At 45.1% G+C, this 16,921-nt stretch overlaps 1 protein-coding gene across 3 annotated transcripts in view; it reads right to left on the bottom strand.

Moving 5' to 3' along the window:
• TENM2 (teneurin transmembrane protein 2) overlaps positions 1–16,921 on the bottom strand; it is an 831,585-nt gene that overhangs the window by 186,969 nt on the left and 627,695 nt on the right. For all 3 annotated transcript variants that reach the window (XM_066618094.1, XM_066618096.1, XM_066618097.1), the window contains one exon: positions 12,445–12,567. In XM_066618094.1, coding sequence (XP_066474191.1) covers positions 12,445–12,567 — 123 coding nt within the window. The remainder of the gene's footprint in view (positions 1–12,444; positions 12,568–16,921) is intronic.

The raw sequence follows: 16,921 nt of genomic DNA, 5'->3' as shown, positions 1-16,921 counted from the left end.
TTCGCAAAGTGGGTTAGAAGATGATAGGGACTGAAGCAGTCCCCTAGGAAAGAGGGACCAGCAGCAACTGCCTCTCCATCTCTCCACCCCACCATGTGCTTAAGAAAGTAGCCAGATGGACAGGTGGAGCCTCCCTCCCCTTTCTGTTACATACAACTTCAGCTACCCTTGGACACTGCTCTTTCCGCACTTGGGCCCTGTTTAAAATCATCTGGTAGCAAACTGCTCTTCGAGCTCATTTTACAGGACCCAGGTGAATGAGGAGGCTGCATCCAGGGAAGCTGGAGATGCAGGTAAGAGAAAGGAGGTGGAAGTGACTCAGTTAGGCTTCCCTCATCTGCAGGTGAGTGTTTCACACAAGACTAGGTTCCCTTGCCCCTCCTGCCACCATCTTCATGTGAGCAAGTGGGAAAATTTGTTTTCTTCTGGGGGAGGTGACAGGAGATCCATGCATTTCTTTCATGTGGGAGCAGCAATATGTGTGGCTGGCTCAGGCAGCATTGGAGCTCCAGCCAGGACTGTGATCTCCATTTATAGAACTGAAAATCATTAATCCACTTAAATCTATTATACATTTCACTATATATGTTTGGGGAGGGGGAGAAAAATACATTTTTATTTTCAATCAGTTCTGAAAGCTAGATGTTTATTAGCCTCCCCTTTTAGGATGAGCACCCAAGGCTAGAAATACAGGTGTGCCTCAGTATCTGTGGGGGTTCTGGATTGGAACCCCCATGGGGTTCTGCTTAACTGAAACTGCAAATACCCAGGGACAACCCTCTCTAGGGGACCCTCCAGGGGATTTCCCGGGCCTCAAAAAGCCTTATAAGGCATAAAAATGTCACTTCAGGTTTCCCTCAGGAAACCAGAAGTTGCATTCTTTTTTTGCTGAAATGGACATTCTGAGCCCTGCAGAGGTCATGGGTGGACAGTCAGATTAGAATAGACTAAACGGTATACATGTGGAGCCTATTTATCTGTGTTAGTTCCGTTCCATGACTCAGCTCCATTAACAAAAAACGAGTTGTGCTAAATTCCATAGAGTTATGCAAATACGCTGCAGCCTGACACTTCCAGATGGAAGGAAACTAAGGCAGCTGTTATCAATCCCCTCAGCTCCTTGGCCACCCCTGTTCCTTACTCAGCCCTCCCATTGCCAGCTGTCCTGCTTCTTTCACAGGTGGGATGCTGAGCTTTTAAGAGTCCGGTCCTATGCCTGCCTACTCAGAAGTTAGCCCCACTGAAGTCAATGAGGCTTACTCCCAGGAAAGTGTGGATTGTTTTGTTTGTGTTGGCTGGAGCAGGAGAGCCTGTACCATTGGGGGGGGGGGAATTTGGCAAACACTCCCTGGGTTTTTTAAAGCAATCCCCTCTCCTCCCCCTCTGTTCCACTGTTCAGCTGTCCCGCTTCTTTCACAGGTGGGATGCTGAGCTTTTAAGAGTCCAGTCCTATGCCTTTCTACTCAGAAGTAAGTCCTATTCCAGTCAATGGGGCTTACTCCCAGGAAAGTGTCAAGAGGATTGTAGCCTTGCTGGGCTGTTGTAGCCTTGCTGGGCTGTTTTGTTTCCATAGGCTGGAGCATGGAGAGCCTGGGGGGGGGATGGGAATTCAGCAAACACTCCCTGGATTTTTTAAAGCAATCCCCTCTGTTGCTATGGCACCTGTGTGTGTGTGTGTGTGTGTGCACGTGCGCGCGCGAGAGAGAGAGAGAGCGCGAGCTCCACCTTGCTGCAAGTGCTCTGGTTACAGAGATTTTCCACACCCCTTCCCCTGGAGCTGGCTCAGGGGCTCCAAGAGTGTTACTGTTCCTTGGCAAGGGGAACCTCTTCCATGGCTCTAGGGCTATTTCCCTGCCTGTGCCAGTTGGAGGCTTTTTGCAGTGTTTTGGGCTGCCTGGAAACGATCGAGATGCCATAGAAGGGCAAAGGAGGCAAACGTGTGTGTGACTTTCGGTTCCCCCCCACCCCATTTGAGTTGAGACAAATCCACAGATAAAAAATCCATGGATAAATAGGTTGCACCTGTAGTTTAAAAATTATGTGATATCTTGAAGTTCACTTGCTTATCTCCATAGCTGCTTAGTAAAAACACTCAGCAGTTCTGATTTTCTTTTTTCCAAGAAGCTTTATAAAAGGAAGCTTTAAGCGCAAACTTATTTCTTCTTTTAAACCAGGGAAGCCATTTTGATCTGTAAGTCAAACATGTATTTAGCCACCTGTAAATATAAGACTGATCTCTATTAAACAACATGGTTTCAAAGAGATGTTATTTACCCAGTTACAAATTATTGTTTTGCTTGCTATGTGCATTGCAGAATGGAGGTCTGTGCTCCTCAACATGAAAGACAAAAGAAAAAGCTGAGGCCAAAGGTCTCCATTTATCTCCTCCCCTCCAAAAAGAATAATGTAAATCGAATAGCAGGCAAGGACAACAGCAACTGAACTCCATCTCAAGCAAATCAAGGATCTTACTGAAGGGCAGGGCCAAGCAACATGAAGCAACCTCTCTTTGTGTTTGTGTTGTGACTGAGTTTGTGTTAACAAACATTATGGAGTTTGGAAGGTTTAAAGTGATTTCTTTTTTAATGAAGTAGAAAAGTACTCTTTAACTTAACCTCAAAATCATCATAATCTCCAAGGCAAACAAAACCAAGTGTACGTCACTGCATATATCCTCTTTCCTATTTTCCTCCTTGTCTCCACTTTCCTCTTGCATCCCTTTGCTGACATTTAAACTGGATGCTCCTGAGAGCTGGGACCTGTCATTTTGCTGAAGTAACTCATACACTGATGATGCTGTTACAGCAATGCAACTGGTCCCAATAATTATCACAACACACCACAGCTACATACAAAGAGCAAAGCTTTGTAGAAAGAGCAAAGATAAGCAGTAAATAATAAAACATGTAATGCAGTGTACATGTTTATCCCACCTCATTCAATGCAAAATATCTAGCAAGGGACCATTCATTGACAAAAATCATTCACCACCAACCAAGTGCACTGTACCAAAGAATCCGTTCAGAATCACTCTCTTATTGCAGATATAATCCTGACCCAGTTCCTGGGAATAATGTTTATACCTTGTATTGGGATAAACCAATTGTAGCAGGGAAAAATATTTATATATATATTTCCTATAGACCAGATGCAAGCCTGGTGAACAAAAACCAAAAGCAGCCACTACAACAGATATTGCAATGCCTCCAACAGATAATAATGAAAAACCTGAGAACAAACAGGCAGACAATACCAAAATCTAGCTTTAGAAATAAAGCATCTCTGTAAGCTCAGGACAAATTATATAGTACTCTTGTTAATATTTGCTACAGAGTTATTTCAGATATCCTGAAGCAAAACAAGAGAGAACACATGTGCCAAAGTATTTATTAAGTACAATGCAAAAGGCTGTCATTCTCTAGATTTGCCACAGAACAAGGATTCCTACATAAAAATTGACACACCTTACAAGGACATAGCTGGGATGCTGAATTCCCACCTGAGCAAGTGCCTGACTACTGAGAAGGAAAAAGGAGATCATAAATAAGATCTGTATTGAGACTACAGTATATATCAATTAGTCTTCTTCGTTTTTTTTAAAACAATTGTTAAAGGTCACATAACATTTTTTCCAGGGGGACTAACAGAGAGATGCAAGATGCAAAATGTTTTCATGGCTATGCTGGACTTCATTCTTTTCCTTACACAAACTGGCCAAATGCTGAAAAGTGGTCTTGACGCTGCCTATCTTGTGGGGCAGCTAATTTTACTGTGCTGCATACACCCATATTTCTGAGGAGGTATCTCCCTTATTTCTTGTGAGAAATGTTGGCAGGTGTATTCCGGTTTGCTTTTTACCATTTTCCAGGAAAGCTTCCAATGTCTGAGTTAGGCGCAGTGCTCTGGCAGAGTACACAGTAGAAAAACACAAAACAAAAATCTTGTTTATACTGCATCTCACCCATAGACTGACTGATGCTTTGACAAATCATCATCCTTCCATTTCACCATTATAAAATAGGGGCAAGGATACTGATCTCACAGAGTTCTTCTGAGGATAAAAGATTATAGATTCTTTGCAAACTGGAACTAATGTCGTACCAGAACCCTAATTCATACCTATATTACTATTGCTATGATCATATGGTGGCTTGAAAACAGTATATCTAGTTTATGAGCATTGTAGGTGCTCAGAAATCACAATCTTTATCAGTGCTCAATCCTGCATGTATTTATTTACAGCTTTTTGCTTGTTTGCGTCTTAATGTGCTCCTAAGGTATAATTTACATGGTGCAGTACTTAATAAGGTTAAGCATCCCCAACACAATGTGTATCTTGATTAAAGCATAACCAAAGTAAACAACTAAATACAACAATGCGGAGAGGAAGAGAAGCTATGCAATTTGGCATTTTGTGAGTTTCTAATTTTATGTGCTACAAAACAAGAGGAATATACCATATACTGTTTTCTTTTCTTATTAAACATCTGCTTGCACATTTGTCTGCTTACCTCAGACATTTTATGCTAAAAAAAGTTAATATAAAATTAATTTTTAACTAGTACATTCTGTTGGGGGGGGGATAGAAACACTGATTCTGGCATGCCATACTTCTTAGGGACAGGCACATATAAATATTCTGAGTGCTCTTAAAAGCTGAGACATCTTGGCATGGAATATGATCACTTTGCTGCTTGAACAAGGCATGTGACTCTTCACGACTGTTCCCACCTGCAGAAACTGACAACCCATTTAGTTCTAAAGCTCTTGCACCACCACCTTATTTGCTTGGGAGACAACCAACAAATGTAACAGAAAATTCCATTTTGGGGAATATGGTATTCTCCTGAAATAAGAACCATTTCAGTGCCTAACAGGATCACTTGGGAAAGTCCCCCTCCCTCAATATTCATGTGCCTTTCCTTGCAATTTTTTTTTACAGATTCACTACAGTTTTTTCAACTTCGAAGACTGTACTGATTAACACTGTATGTGACACATTTTTTCTTGAGTGTTGATCATGCTCGGGGTAAAATACGAAGCATTTTAGTTACAAGATGAAAACTTCCTCACTCCTCAACAGCACAAGCACACACACATTTCAACAGTACTTTCTTATACAGTCTGCATTTCACTCCAGCATAAGTCCTGCTGTGTTCTCTGAAGCTTGCTCTCAAATCAGGGCTCCAGTGGCTCATTCACTTCTCCACTTCACAGTGCAATAAGGCAATGTAATTTAGTCATGCTCATTTTTCAAGGGTTAACACATTTGTCTTTTGGAAGACCAGCATTTTTTTTAAAGTATGTGCTAGCTTCCTCCTGAGCTCTGTCAATTATGAAAGGTCATTCTGCCCAGCCAAGGAAGGCAAGACCTGAAACAGGTGGTGTGTGAAAAGCTTGACGGAAGACTTCTTAAAAACTGCTGGCCTGGCAATATGAGCCTTAAATTAAGTCAATGAAGAGAAAAAGGCACCAAAGCTTCCCAACTTGTTCGGTGTCCATGTCTTGGCTTTTTGGAGTTTGCTTTCATATATTATTGCAGAGAAACAGCACCTGGGCTCAAAGCACCTGGGCTGCAATATTTTTCAAAGCTTTTATTAGTAAGATTATAAAATTCCTTATCAATTTTTTTATTACCTTTAACTTCAACTAACTCTTATTTTTCAACTTGACAGCAAGTGGGAAATGCGGTAGTAATCCTATTCATTTTTCAAACAGGGCTCCTGTGACTTCAACAACTGCAAAGGCAGAAATTCAACAGACATAGTATTCCTTGTTGAACTCCTTTTGCACAGTTGTTAAGGCACAAGGATTCATCCAGAGGAAAAGGAAGCACGACTACATTAGGACGATCTCTTTCATTAGGATACTGTGTTTTGGTGGTCTGACTATTCATCATTAGGATTGGTAACTAACCCCACAAAAATGGCTTGGACCCTTCATAGCATCATATTCTGCAGAAATCAGTAGGCAAAGCCTACCGGCTCATAGAGATAAATGTAAGCACATGCTAACATGAAGTCACCCTTTAAAGAAACAGCTATAGAAGCCAGAAAATGAAAAGTTGGCAATCCTATTCAAGATGCTGAATATGAATAGGGCATCCACATCACAGCTGAAACAACAGAAGTTGCACATCTACCTAAAAATCTTCCAGACATATTAATAAACAGAAATCAGTCCCTACTTCACTAAGGATGCAATCCTACCCTGAGCTGGAACAGGCAAGCCAAGAGGCTTGTGTTGTATCCAGTACAGGATAGGGGCCCAAAGTGGCTTAGCCAGAGGTAAGGGGAAACTTTTCCCTTTATCTCTGGGTAAGGCATGCTGGCCCCTATGGGTCTCCTTGGACCTGCACCACCTTCTGAGGCAGCACAAGTCTGAGGAGAGTGGAGCGGCTTGAAGCTGCTCTGAACACCCCGGGAATGGGGGTTGGGATCCAGCTTAACTGCTAGATCCCAGACCTGCCTCCCACTCCCCACCTGCCCGTCCCCAGAGCCACCCACCGCCCGCCCCCTGCCCCAGAATGCCTTCCTCCCGCCTACTCCCCGCCCACCACAGAGCCTTGCATCGGCCCAGCTTGGCCAACGCTAGGCTCGCTGCCTCTGTCGGCACGGAGGCTTGTGTTAGCCAACTCCTCATGGTACATTTGTGACCATCCTAGGCCAGCCCAAGGGACTTGTGCTGGCCCAGGGGTGCCTCTGGATTGTGCCCTAAGAAAACTAATGATAGTTTCAGGAAAGTGATTCTTCTACAATCCTTCTGCATAATCCCGCCTTTCTCGATTAGTCAGTACTCCAAGTACTGAAGTACTTCCAAGTAACGCGTGTGGCCTCTGGGAACCAAGTGCCTCTGGGAACTAAGTGCCAGGTAAGGCACAAGAGTTTAGCATCTGGGTGAGGAGAAGGCAAGGAGACCTCTGAGTTTTGGAGAAGGAGAGGAGGAGGAGCAGGAGCAGGAGGTGGAGGTAAGTGTACTCATTCTAACGCTTTGTCTTTCTAACTCCCTGTCTTCTAACCTTAACCTTACCTTTAAAGCAACCTTAAATCAAAATTGAAAGTTAGCACCTAAGGGAGGTACATAGGGCTACTCTGAGCAGGAGCAGAGCCCTACTCGTGAGTAAGAGCAGAGTCCTACTCGTGAGTAAGTGCCCAAGGGTCAGGCATTTAAATCAAAATTGAAAGTTAGCTGCACCTAAGGTAGCACTTAATCGAAGGAAGGGAGGAGGATAAAGTGAAAAGCAGGTTTTCTACTTGTTTAAATTAAACCTATACTTAACCCAGGTTAAACCTAATCTAAGTTAGAACATAACCTAAACAGGTCAGTAAATTGGGACACAGGATCTAGAGAGCAATAAATAATTAAACAAACCCAAATAAAAACTAGCTTGAGGTTACAAAAACAGTCCAGCCTAAGAGAACAGAACTAGGAGGGAAAGGACCTAGGAAGGGCCAATTCCCAACCCATTAAGAGCCCCATTAGGCTAATCCAAGCAGTCCATTCAGGAGCCTGCAGAGTAGGTCACGCCCATCAGCAGCCATTTGCCTTCCTGAGCTTTTGTAAACTCACCTGGGAAGGCCAGCCCCCTTTCAATCAGGAAGGAAGGAGGAGGGAGGAGCCAGCCAGGAGTATAAAGCTAGGCAGGCCATCGCGTGAGGCTCTCTGCAGACGCGTGTGGCCTCTGGGAACCAAGTGCCTCTGGGAACTAAGTGCCAGGTAAGGCACAAGAGTTTAGCATCTGGGCAAGTTCAGCAGCAGGGCGAGGAGGCCAGGGCCCCATACACTGCCCTTCCTCTTTCCTAGAGAAAAGGCTGCTATCCAGTGTACGGTTTTTAAAAGGACCCCTAAATAAAACAACAACAACAACAACAACAACAAAAAAGCTATGCAGTCAGACAGCCAGCAGCAGGGTGGGGGCTATCCAGTGTTCTGCATCGAGTGCCACATGTATGATTATATGCCTCTGGGGCATAAGTCATGGGTGTGTCCTCGGTGCAAGGAGCTCCAGGCTCTCAGGGAACGCGTCCGCTCCCTTGAAGCCTTGGTGGCCGACCTGGAGAAGCACAGGCAGACAGAGGAGGACCATGGGGAGACTTCTGGGGACGATCAGGCTTCGTCCCAACCTCAGGCGTGCAGCTCCACGGCTGCCCGGGTGGGAAGTCTCGGGACTAGAGGACGTCATCCTGGAGAGGAGGGAAACAATCCCCTAGGGGGGATCCCTTCTCCAGGAGATGGGCCCGTATCCGAGCGCACTCGGGATACTCCTCGGCGGGAGGGGGGTCGGGGGCTTCTTGTAGTGGGGGATTCGATTATTAGAAACATAGAGAGGGGGGTTTGCGACGGATGTGAGGACCGCATGGTGACTTGCCTGCCTGGTGCGAAGGTTGCGGACATCACTTCTCGTCTAGACAGGCTGGTAGACAGTGCTGGGGGAGAGGTAGCGGCTGTGGTGCATGTCGGCACCAACGACGTGGGCAAGTGTAGCTGGGAGGTCCTGGAGGCCAAATTTAGGCTTTTAGGCAGGAAGCTGAAAGCCAGGACCTCAAAGGTAGCGTTCTCTGAAGTGCTACCTGTTCCACGCGCAGGGCCAGCTAGGCAGGCGGAGATCAGGGGTCTCAATGCGTGGATGAGACGGTGGTGTAGGGAGGAGGGGTTTAGATTCGTTAGGCACTGGGGAACGTTTTGGGACAAGCGGGGCCTGTACAAGAGGGACGGGCTCCATTTGAACCAGAATGGAACCAGACTGCTGGCGCATAACATTAAAAAGGTGGCAGAGCAGCTTTTAAACTGATCCCTGGGGGAAGGCCGACAGGAGCCGAGGGGCATCCGGTTCGGGACTCCTCATCCCTATGGGATGAGGATGGGGAGGTTAGAGAACAACAAGACAAAGGCAGGGTAGGAGAAGAAATTGGGAAAGGTAGGGAGATGGGATGTGATAGACAGTTTGGCACAATGAGAGGATGCGGGGACAAAGGAGCGAATAAGCAGCCCGTCCTGGGGCATTCCGTGTATAAATGCTTTTATGCGAATGCCCGAAGTCTACAAGCAAAGGTGGGAGAACTGGAATGTCTGGTGACAAGGGAAAATATTGACATAGTGGGCATAACGGAAACCTGGTGGAATGCGGAGAATCAGTGGGATACCGCAATCCCGGGCTATAAACTCTACAGGAGGGACAGGCAGGGGCGTGTTGGAGGTGGGGTGGCCCTTTATGTTAAGGAAGGGATAGAATCCAGCAAAGTAGAGATTGAAGGTGGGTCCGACTCCACCGTAGAATCTCTGTGGGTTAAATTACCAGGCTTGAGCAGCGATGTAATACTGGGGGTGTGCTATCGTCCTCCAGACCAGAAATCTGATGGGGACCTTGAAATGAGGAAACAGATCAGGGAGGTGACAAGGAAGGACAGGGTTGTAATCATGGGGGACTTCAATTATCCTCATATTGACTGGGTCAATTTGTGTTCTGGTCACGATAAGGAAACCGGATTTCTTGACGTGCTAAATGACTGTGGCTTAGATCAGCTAGTCACGGAGCCCACCAGAGGACAGGTGACTCTGGATTTAATTTTGTGCGGTACGCAGGACCTGGTTAGGGATGTAAACGTTACTGAGCCATTGGGGAACAGTGATCATGCTGCGATCCGTTTTGACGTGCACGTTGGGGGAAGAATACCAGGCAAATCTCTAACAAAAACCCTTGACTTCCGACGGGCGGACTTCCCTCAAATGAGGAGGCTGGTTAGAAGGAGGTTGAAAGGGAGGGTAAAAAGAGTCCAGTCTCTCCAGAGTGCATGGAGGCTGCTTAAAACAACAGTAATAGAGGCCCAGCAGAGGTGTATACCGCAAAGAAAGAAGGGTTCCACTAAATCCAGGAGGGTGCCCGCATGGCTAACCAGCCAAGTTAGAGAGGCTGTGAAGGGCAAGGAAGCTTCCTTCCGTAAATGGAAGTCTTGCCCTAATGAAGAGAATAAAAAGGAACATAAACTGTGGCAAAAGAAATGTAAGAAGGTGATAGGGGAGGCCAAGCGAGACTATGAGGAACGCATGGCCAGCAACATTAAGGGGAATAATAAAAGCTTCTTCAAATATGTTAGAAGCAGGAAACCCGCCAGAGAAGCGGTTGGCCCTCTGGATGGTGAGGGAGGGAAAGGGGAGATAAAAGGAGACTTAGAGATGGCAGAGAAATTAAATGAGTTCTTTGCATCTGTCTTCACGGCAGAAGACCTCGAGCAGATACCGCTGCCCGAACGGCCCCTCCTAACCGAGGAGTTAAGTCAGATAGAGGTTAAAAGAGAAGATGTTTTAGACCTCATTGATAAATTAAAGATCAATAAGTCACCGGGCCCTGATGGCATACACCCAAGGGTTATTAAGGAATTGAAGAATGAAGTTGCAGATCTCTTGACTAAGGTATGCAACTTGTCCCTCAAAACGGCCATGGTGCCAGAAGATTGGAGGATAGCAAATGTCACGCCTATTTTTAAAAAGGGAAAGAGGGGGGACCCGGGAAACTATAGGCCGGTCAGCCTAACATCCATACCGGGTAAGATGGTGGAATGCCTCATCAAAGATAGGATCTCAAAACACATAGACGGACAGGCCTTGCTGAGGGAGAGTCAGCATGGCTTCTGTAAGGGTAAGTCTTGCCTCACAAACCTTATAGAATTCTTTGAAAAGGTCAACAGGCATGTGGATGCGGGAGAACCCGTGGACATTATATATCTGGACTTTCAGAAGGCGTTTGACACGGTCCCTCACCAAAGGCTACTGAAAAAACTCCACAGTCAGGGAATTAGAGGACAGGTCCTCTCCTGGATTGAGAACTGGTTGGAGGCCAGGAAGCAGAGAGTGGGTGTCAATGGGCAATTTTCACAATGGAGAGAGGTGAAAAGCGGTGTGCCCCAAGGATCTGTCCTGGGACCGGTGCTTTTCAACCTCTTCATAAATGACCTGGAGACAGGATTGAGCAGTGAAGTGGCTAAGTTTGCAGATGACACCAAACTTTTCCGAGTGGTAAAGACCAGAAGTGCTTGTGAGGAGCTCCAGAAGGATCTCTCCAGACTGGCAGAATGGGCAGCAAAATGGCAGATGCGCTTCAATGTCAGTAAGTGTAAAGTCATGCACATTGGGGCAAAAAATCAAAACTTTAGATATAGGCTGATGGGTTCTGAGCTGTCTGTGACAGATCAGGAGAGAGATCTTGGGGTGGTGGTGGACAGGTCGATGAAAGTGTCGACCCAATGTGCGGCGGCAGTGAAGAAGGCCAATTCTATGCTTGGGATCATTAGGAAGGGTATTGAGAACAAAACGGTTAGTATTATAATGCCGTTGTACAAATCTATGGTAAGGCCACACCTGGAGTATTGTGTCCAGTTCTGGTCGCCGCATCTCAAAAAAGACATAGTGGAAATGGAAAAGGTGCAAAAGAGAGCAACTAAGATGATTACGGGGCTGGGGCACCTTCCTTATGAGGAAAGGCTACGGCGTTTGGGCCTCTTCAGCCTAGAAAAGAGACGCTTGAGGGGGGACATGATTGAGACATACAAAATTATGCAGGGGATGGACAGAGTGGATAGGGAGATGCTCTTTACACTCTCACATAATACCAGAACCAGGGGACATCCACTAAAATTGAGTGTTGGGCGGGTTAGGACAGACAAAAGAAAATATTTCTTTACTCAGCGCGTGGTCGGTCTGTGGAACTCCTTGCCACAGGATGTGGTGCTGGCGTCTAGCCTAGACGCCTTTAAAAGGGGATTGGATGAGTTTCTGGAGGAAAAATCCATTATGGGGTACAAGCCATGATGTGTATGCGCAACCTCCTGATTTTAGGAATGGGTTAAGTCAGAATGCCAGATGTAGGGGAGAGCACCAGGATGAGGTCTCTTGTTATCTGGTGTGCTCCCTGGGGCATTTGGTGGGCCGCTGTGAGATACAGGAAGCTGGACTAGATGGGCCTATGGCCTGATCCAGTGGGGCTGTTCTTATGTTCTTATGTTCTTATGTTAATGGAAGTATGAAAACCTCATTTACAGCTCAGCCATAAACATTTCAGCACCAATGCAGTCCCCAGATAAAGGAACAAACATTCTTTTACCTTGAGGAGGCTTCTGTGATTGTCCTCACAGCCAAAGCATGTGGCATACATCTCACTGGCACAGTGGGGAACAAGAATTCCAGGATAAGGTGCCTTTTAAACTTCATTGCAATTATGTAGGGCAAAGCAACAGCTATGCCATAAAAAACAGATAGCTTCTACAGCAAAGAACTGCTGCAGTCTGTTGATGGAAATAACAATACTCCTGGCAGCAGATCATGAATGATGTTTTAACTATGCCAAATGAGCTATATTTATTTTAAATCTTTAACTGCAAATTGAAATATGTGAAAGCCTGGTACAAATTCAGAAAACTCTGAAGCATAAAAGATAGGCTGTATTCTCACCTTTTCCTCCAGATGGCATTGTTGCTACATCATCAGAGCCTGGCAAGCCTGTTCTTATCCCATTGTTAAAGGTGTGTCCATCTGCTGGTTGTAGCTGCCAGTTTAGCCCAAGCATATGCATTGCTGCAAGACAGAGAAAGCCAGGAAATATAAACATATAAGGCATATATTTAAAAAATCATGTTGGGAGAGACCACCATTAGAGCCACTCTGGGAAGGTCTTGTAAAAAACAAACACACACACAGCTTTTTCAGGGCAAAAAAATTAATGCATGAGACTAACATAGTTTATATTTGTTGAGTTACATTATATTTAAACAAAAAGATAAAAAATGATTATACATAATTCAAAAGGTGAGCAAGACAGAAAATCTGGTTTGGTGACATGATCCACTGTAAACATGTTGGTTGTACATAAAGCACATGGACAAAATATAGCTTTCAGAGACAAAATATATTACTTTATTTTGGTGTACAACCCTATGCACACTTACTTAGGGAAAAAATGGGCCATGCCTGGTATGAAGTTGAAAGTCTCTTTACTCACAACTAACTAACAATTAAGCCAGGACTTTATTCAGTATCTTAGCAATTACAGAGTTTGTTTTCACAAATTTAAGCAGCATTGTAAAAAGCTCTTATTTCCCCAGTAGCAGTTAACCAGTCAATATTAGAAATATTTCCTTTAGTCTCTTGCTTCTTTACTGGAAGAAGCTGGGAAATGCACTAATGGGGAGCAGGTGGCCAAGGCTGAAGCCAGACAATAGGTTTTAAGGGAGCTGAAAGGACACATTGTTGCCTGTGGTGCACACTCCTCTCTTTCGTCTCATTATTGTGGTCAGATTGTCATGAAAGAGAGGGGACTTACAGCGACCACCCGCTGAGCTAGGGCAGTGACTCATAGTGCCAAGCACTCACTGCCTTCCTATCCCCCACTCTTCCAATTGGTTTAGATATGCAGCTTTGTGGGACAAGACTTGGTAGATCTAGTCTGCTGCTACCAGCCCAAGAGATCCGGTTCCCAGAGGAGTTCCCTGGGCAAAACCCCTCCCAAGAAATGCTATTCAGGGTTGTTACAATGTCCTCAGTCTACCAGAAGCACCTGTAAAGTGGGGAGGCTGACAAATCCACTGAGCCCAGAACATGACAGGTTTTAAGCAAAAAGGTTTTATTAAGAAATGAGGAAAAAACTATTTAAATAGGTTGGGTTCTCACTGGTTAACATTCCCTGAATGGTGCTGGCTCTGCAGGGAAGCCACACATGTGCAGGCCCTGCTGAACTAAGATGAGAGCCTGGATCCCTATTCAGCCTAGCCTTAGTTGAGGGCACAAGAGCTCCCAATGTCTGGAGGGAGAGGACAAACCAAAGCAAACAGAACCTGATGCTCCTGGTTGATACTTGTTCCCCTTCTATGTACCTGGGACTCTCCCCAGCAGTAGATCCCCAGAGAGTGGGCTCTCCCTGTCTTGTCTAGTCAGAAGCACACAGAAGAGAGAGAAAATCTACTCAGACCTGGTAATCAGACCCTGGCCCCAGCTCTCTAATTGACTAGTTCCCCTTGGAACCCAAAGAAGCTCAGAATTGATGGAAAATCCTCCACAATAACCACAACTATTTCATCACACAGGTGCTACAGGTTTTTGTTTTAAAGTTCTCCCCGATCTGTGAACAGGGAATCATTTCAAACATTACACTTTTTTGATAAACAGTTAAGATGTCCATACTTAAAAACGTGAATGTGGCAAATGCTGTAATTGGCTGTAGCTACCTGTGGAATTCATACCTGCTGGCCAGCTGAGCCTTGCCTTGGTGTGACATGAGAAATAGCCTTCTAGTCAGGTAAGTGTGCATACCTCTTTCTAGCCTCCCTCAGATTCCCGGTTAAAAGTAATATTTCTCTAGTCTGAGATGCAGAAGTCAAAGAAAATCTTATCAACAAGGACGAATGACCCTTAAACACTCCATCACACTTTTTGTATAGGGTTGCCTCTTTTTCCTGGCAGGTCTCCTGTGCTTTTAGCAGATACATGCCATGTGGAAATTCTGCAGAAGTAGTGATTCTCTGGACAGAGAAGCTATACAGTACCAAGCAGGTCAGTACTGCTAGAATCAAATGCACTTAATGCCCTGAATGCTTAAAGCCATTAATGCTTAACCCATTTTTGCCCAGCCCACAGGTGAACACATTTGATTCCTTTTGCATATATGCAACGTTGGGCAGAAATGGCTTAAATCACAGAAGTTGAATCAGACTGCTCAGTGAATGCTAAAAACAAATATTTGCTATTAAAATTTACTATTGTTCCTTAAAGAACAGACAGGGGGCTTTAAATTCGGGTTCTTTCCAAACTTATACAGTCTCCCTAAACAGGTCTTGTTCCATTTGTGGCTATGGCTTACTCAGCAACTCTTAGTCTAACTTTCAAAACCTAGAGCATGATCTGAAGACAGTTGATAGAGCCACCATGCATTGCTGAAGCTAAACAGGCCCAGGTCCAGCTGTCTACTGAGAAATCCTAACTATGCTGACTTGTGTTCCATTACAGAAGAAAAGTGGGATGTAAATAAAACAATTCTAAATCTATCTTAAAGTAGGACTGCAAAGCTTTATTTCCTGCCAGATTTCCTATGACTTCAAAAAACTGAATAACATTCAGATATCAGAAGATGAAACTTTTCCCATCACTGAGTCTCCATGCTAAATCAAAGCTTCCCCCCCCCCTATTTATTCCTGTCTGTTATTCATCAGCCAAAGGTCTAGGAGTCCTTCCAGGAAGAAAGTGCTACCAAACAGCCACTGGAATGATACTATACTTTGGTAATGCAGAGTTACATAAATAGAACATGGCTTTACAGCACCATGTCCTGTTCTTTTGAGCTGTCCTTGTGGAACCCTTAAAGGGAGACTCATGCCAAGTTTGGTTTACCCAAAAGTGGGTTAGAGATAAAAGTTGCTGCTGCTTTTAAACTCGTCACCGTGTAGGGTTGTGAGGTTGATGTCCAAAAAATGCATGCATATCTTTAAATTTTGAAGGGCAGCAGCAGATAAAATAGAAGTACTCTGCTACCCACTCCCTTCTGGTTCCAATCATCTGTTCCACCTGTTCTCAGCTAACAAGCAGGATTCCATATGGCATAGGATTCCCCCATGGCTAGGGGGGCCTTTGCTCAGCTTCGGCTGGTGCGCCAGCTGCGTCCGTACTTGGATCGTGCAGACCTGGCCACGGTGATCCATGCTACGGTGACATCGAGGTTAGATTATTGTAACGTGCTTTATGTGGGGTTGCCCCTGAAGACGGTTCGGAAACTGCAATTAGTGCAGAATGCAGCGGCCCGTGTGGTCACTGGAGCTAGGCGGTTTGACTCTGTCAGCCTGCTTCTCCGGGGGCTACATTGGCTGCCCATTCGTTTCCGGGCCCAATTCAAGGTGCTGGTTTTGACCTTTAAAGCCCTATACTGCTCTGGGCCAGGTTATCTTAGAGATCGCCTACTCCCGTACAATCCGGCTCGTCCTCTCAGGTCATCAGAGAAGGCCTTTTTACAAGTGCCGCCGCCTAAGGAGGTACGTGGGGCGGCGGCAAGAAATAGGGCCTTCTCAGTAGTGGCACCAATGTTGTGGAACTCCCTTCCCCTTGACTTGAGAATGGCTCCCTCTCTTGAGACCTTTCGGCGAGGCCTGAAGACCTTGTTGTTTAACCAAGCCTTCTGACGTTAATGGCCTTTTTAACATCTTTTAGTTGCTTTTTTACAGGCCCGATTCCTCTAAGAACTGCTGTTTTATGCTCTTTTATTCTGACTCTTCTGACTACTGTTTTTATGGGTTCTGCTAATGTGTTTTTTAATATGTTTTTATCTGTTTGTGAAATTATGTTTTAATCTGTTTTATATGTTGTTAGCCGCCCTGGGTCCCTTTTTGGGAGAAGGGCGGGATAAAAATAAAGTTTTATTATTATTTTATTTTATGATAAAGACAAACAGGACCAGGGAAGGGGTGAGCTGGAGAAGCCATGGCATCATCTCTGACTGCATCAAGGAATTTAAAGGTATATGCATGTACTCTAAGTTGTGGGTGGCATTTCAGGACCATCTACCTATATTTATATTTAATTTTTGACATTTTTATACTGCCCTTCCTCCAAGGAGCTCAGGGTGGTATACATGGTGCCTTCCCTCCATTTGTCTTCACAACAACCCTGTGAAGTAGGTTAGACTAAGAGATTGTCACTGGCCCCTGGTCACCCAGGAAACTTTGTGGGCTTGACCAGAGATTCTGAGCCTGGATCTTCCAGATCTAACACCACAACCACTATACCAGCCTGGCTCCAAAAGGTATGGGCAATATTTCTTGTCCATAGCCTCAGCAGATGCACCAAAATAGATAAATGCAGCTTTATACTTCAGTCTTTGTTGTTCAGTCAGCTGAAAATCTAGAACAACTGCAGCCAGAGAAATAACAAATGTGCTCACTAAAACGTG

The sequence above is a fragment of the Tiliqua scincoides genome, chromosome 2 (genome assembly GCF_035046505.1).
Source record: "Tiliqua scincoides isolate rTilSci1 chromosome 2, rTilSci1.hap2, whole genome shotgun sequence".
NCBI lineage: Eukaryota > Metazoa > Chordata > Lepidosauria > Squamata > Scincidae > Tiliqua > Tiliqua scincoides.
The sequence above is the reverse complement of the archived record's forward strand: the minus strand, read 5'-3'. Positions and strand labels throughout refer to the sequence as shown.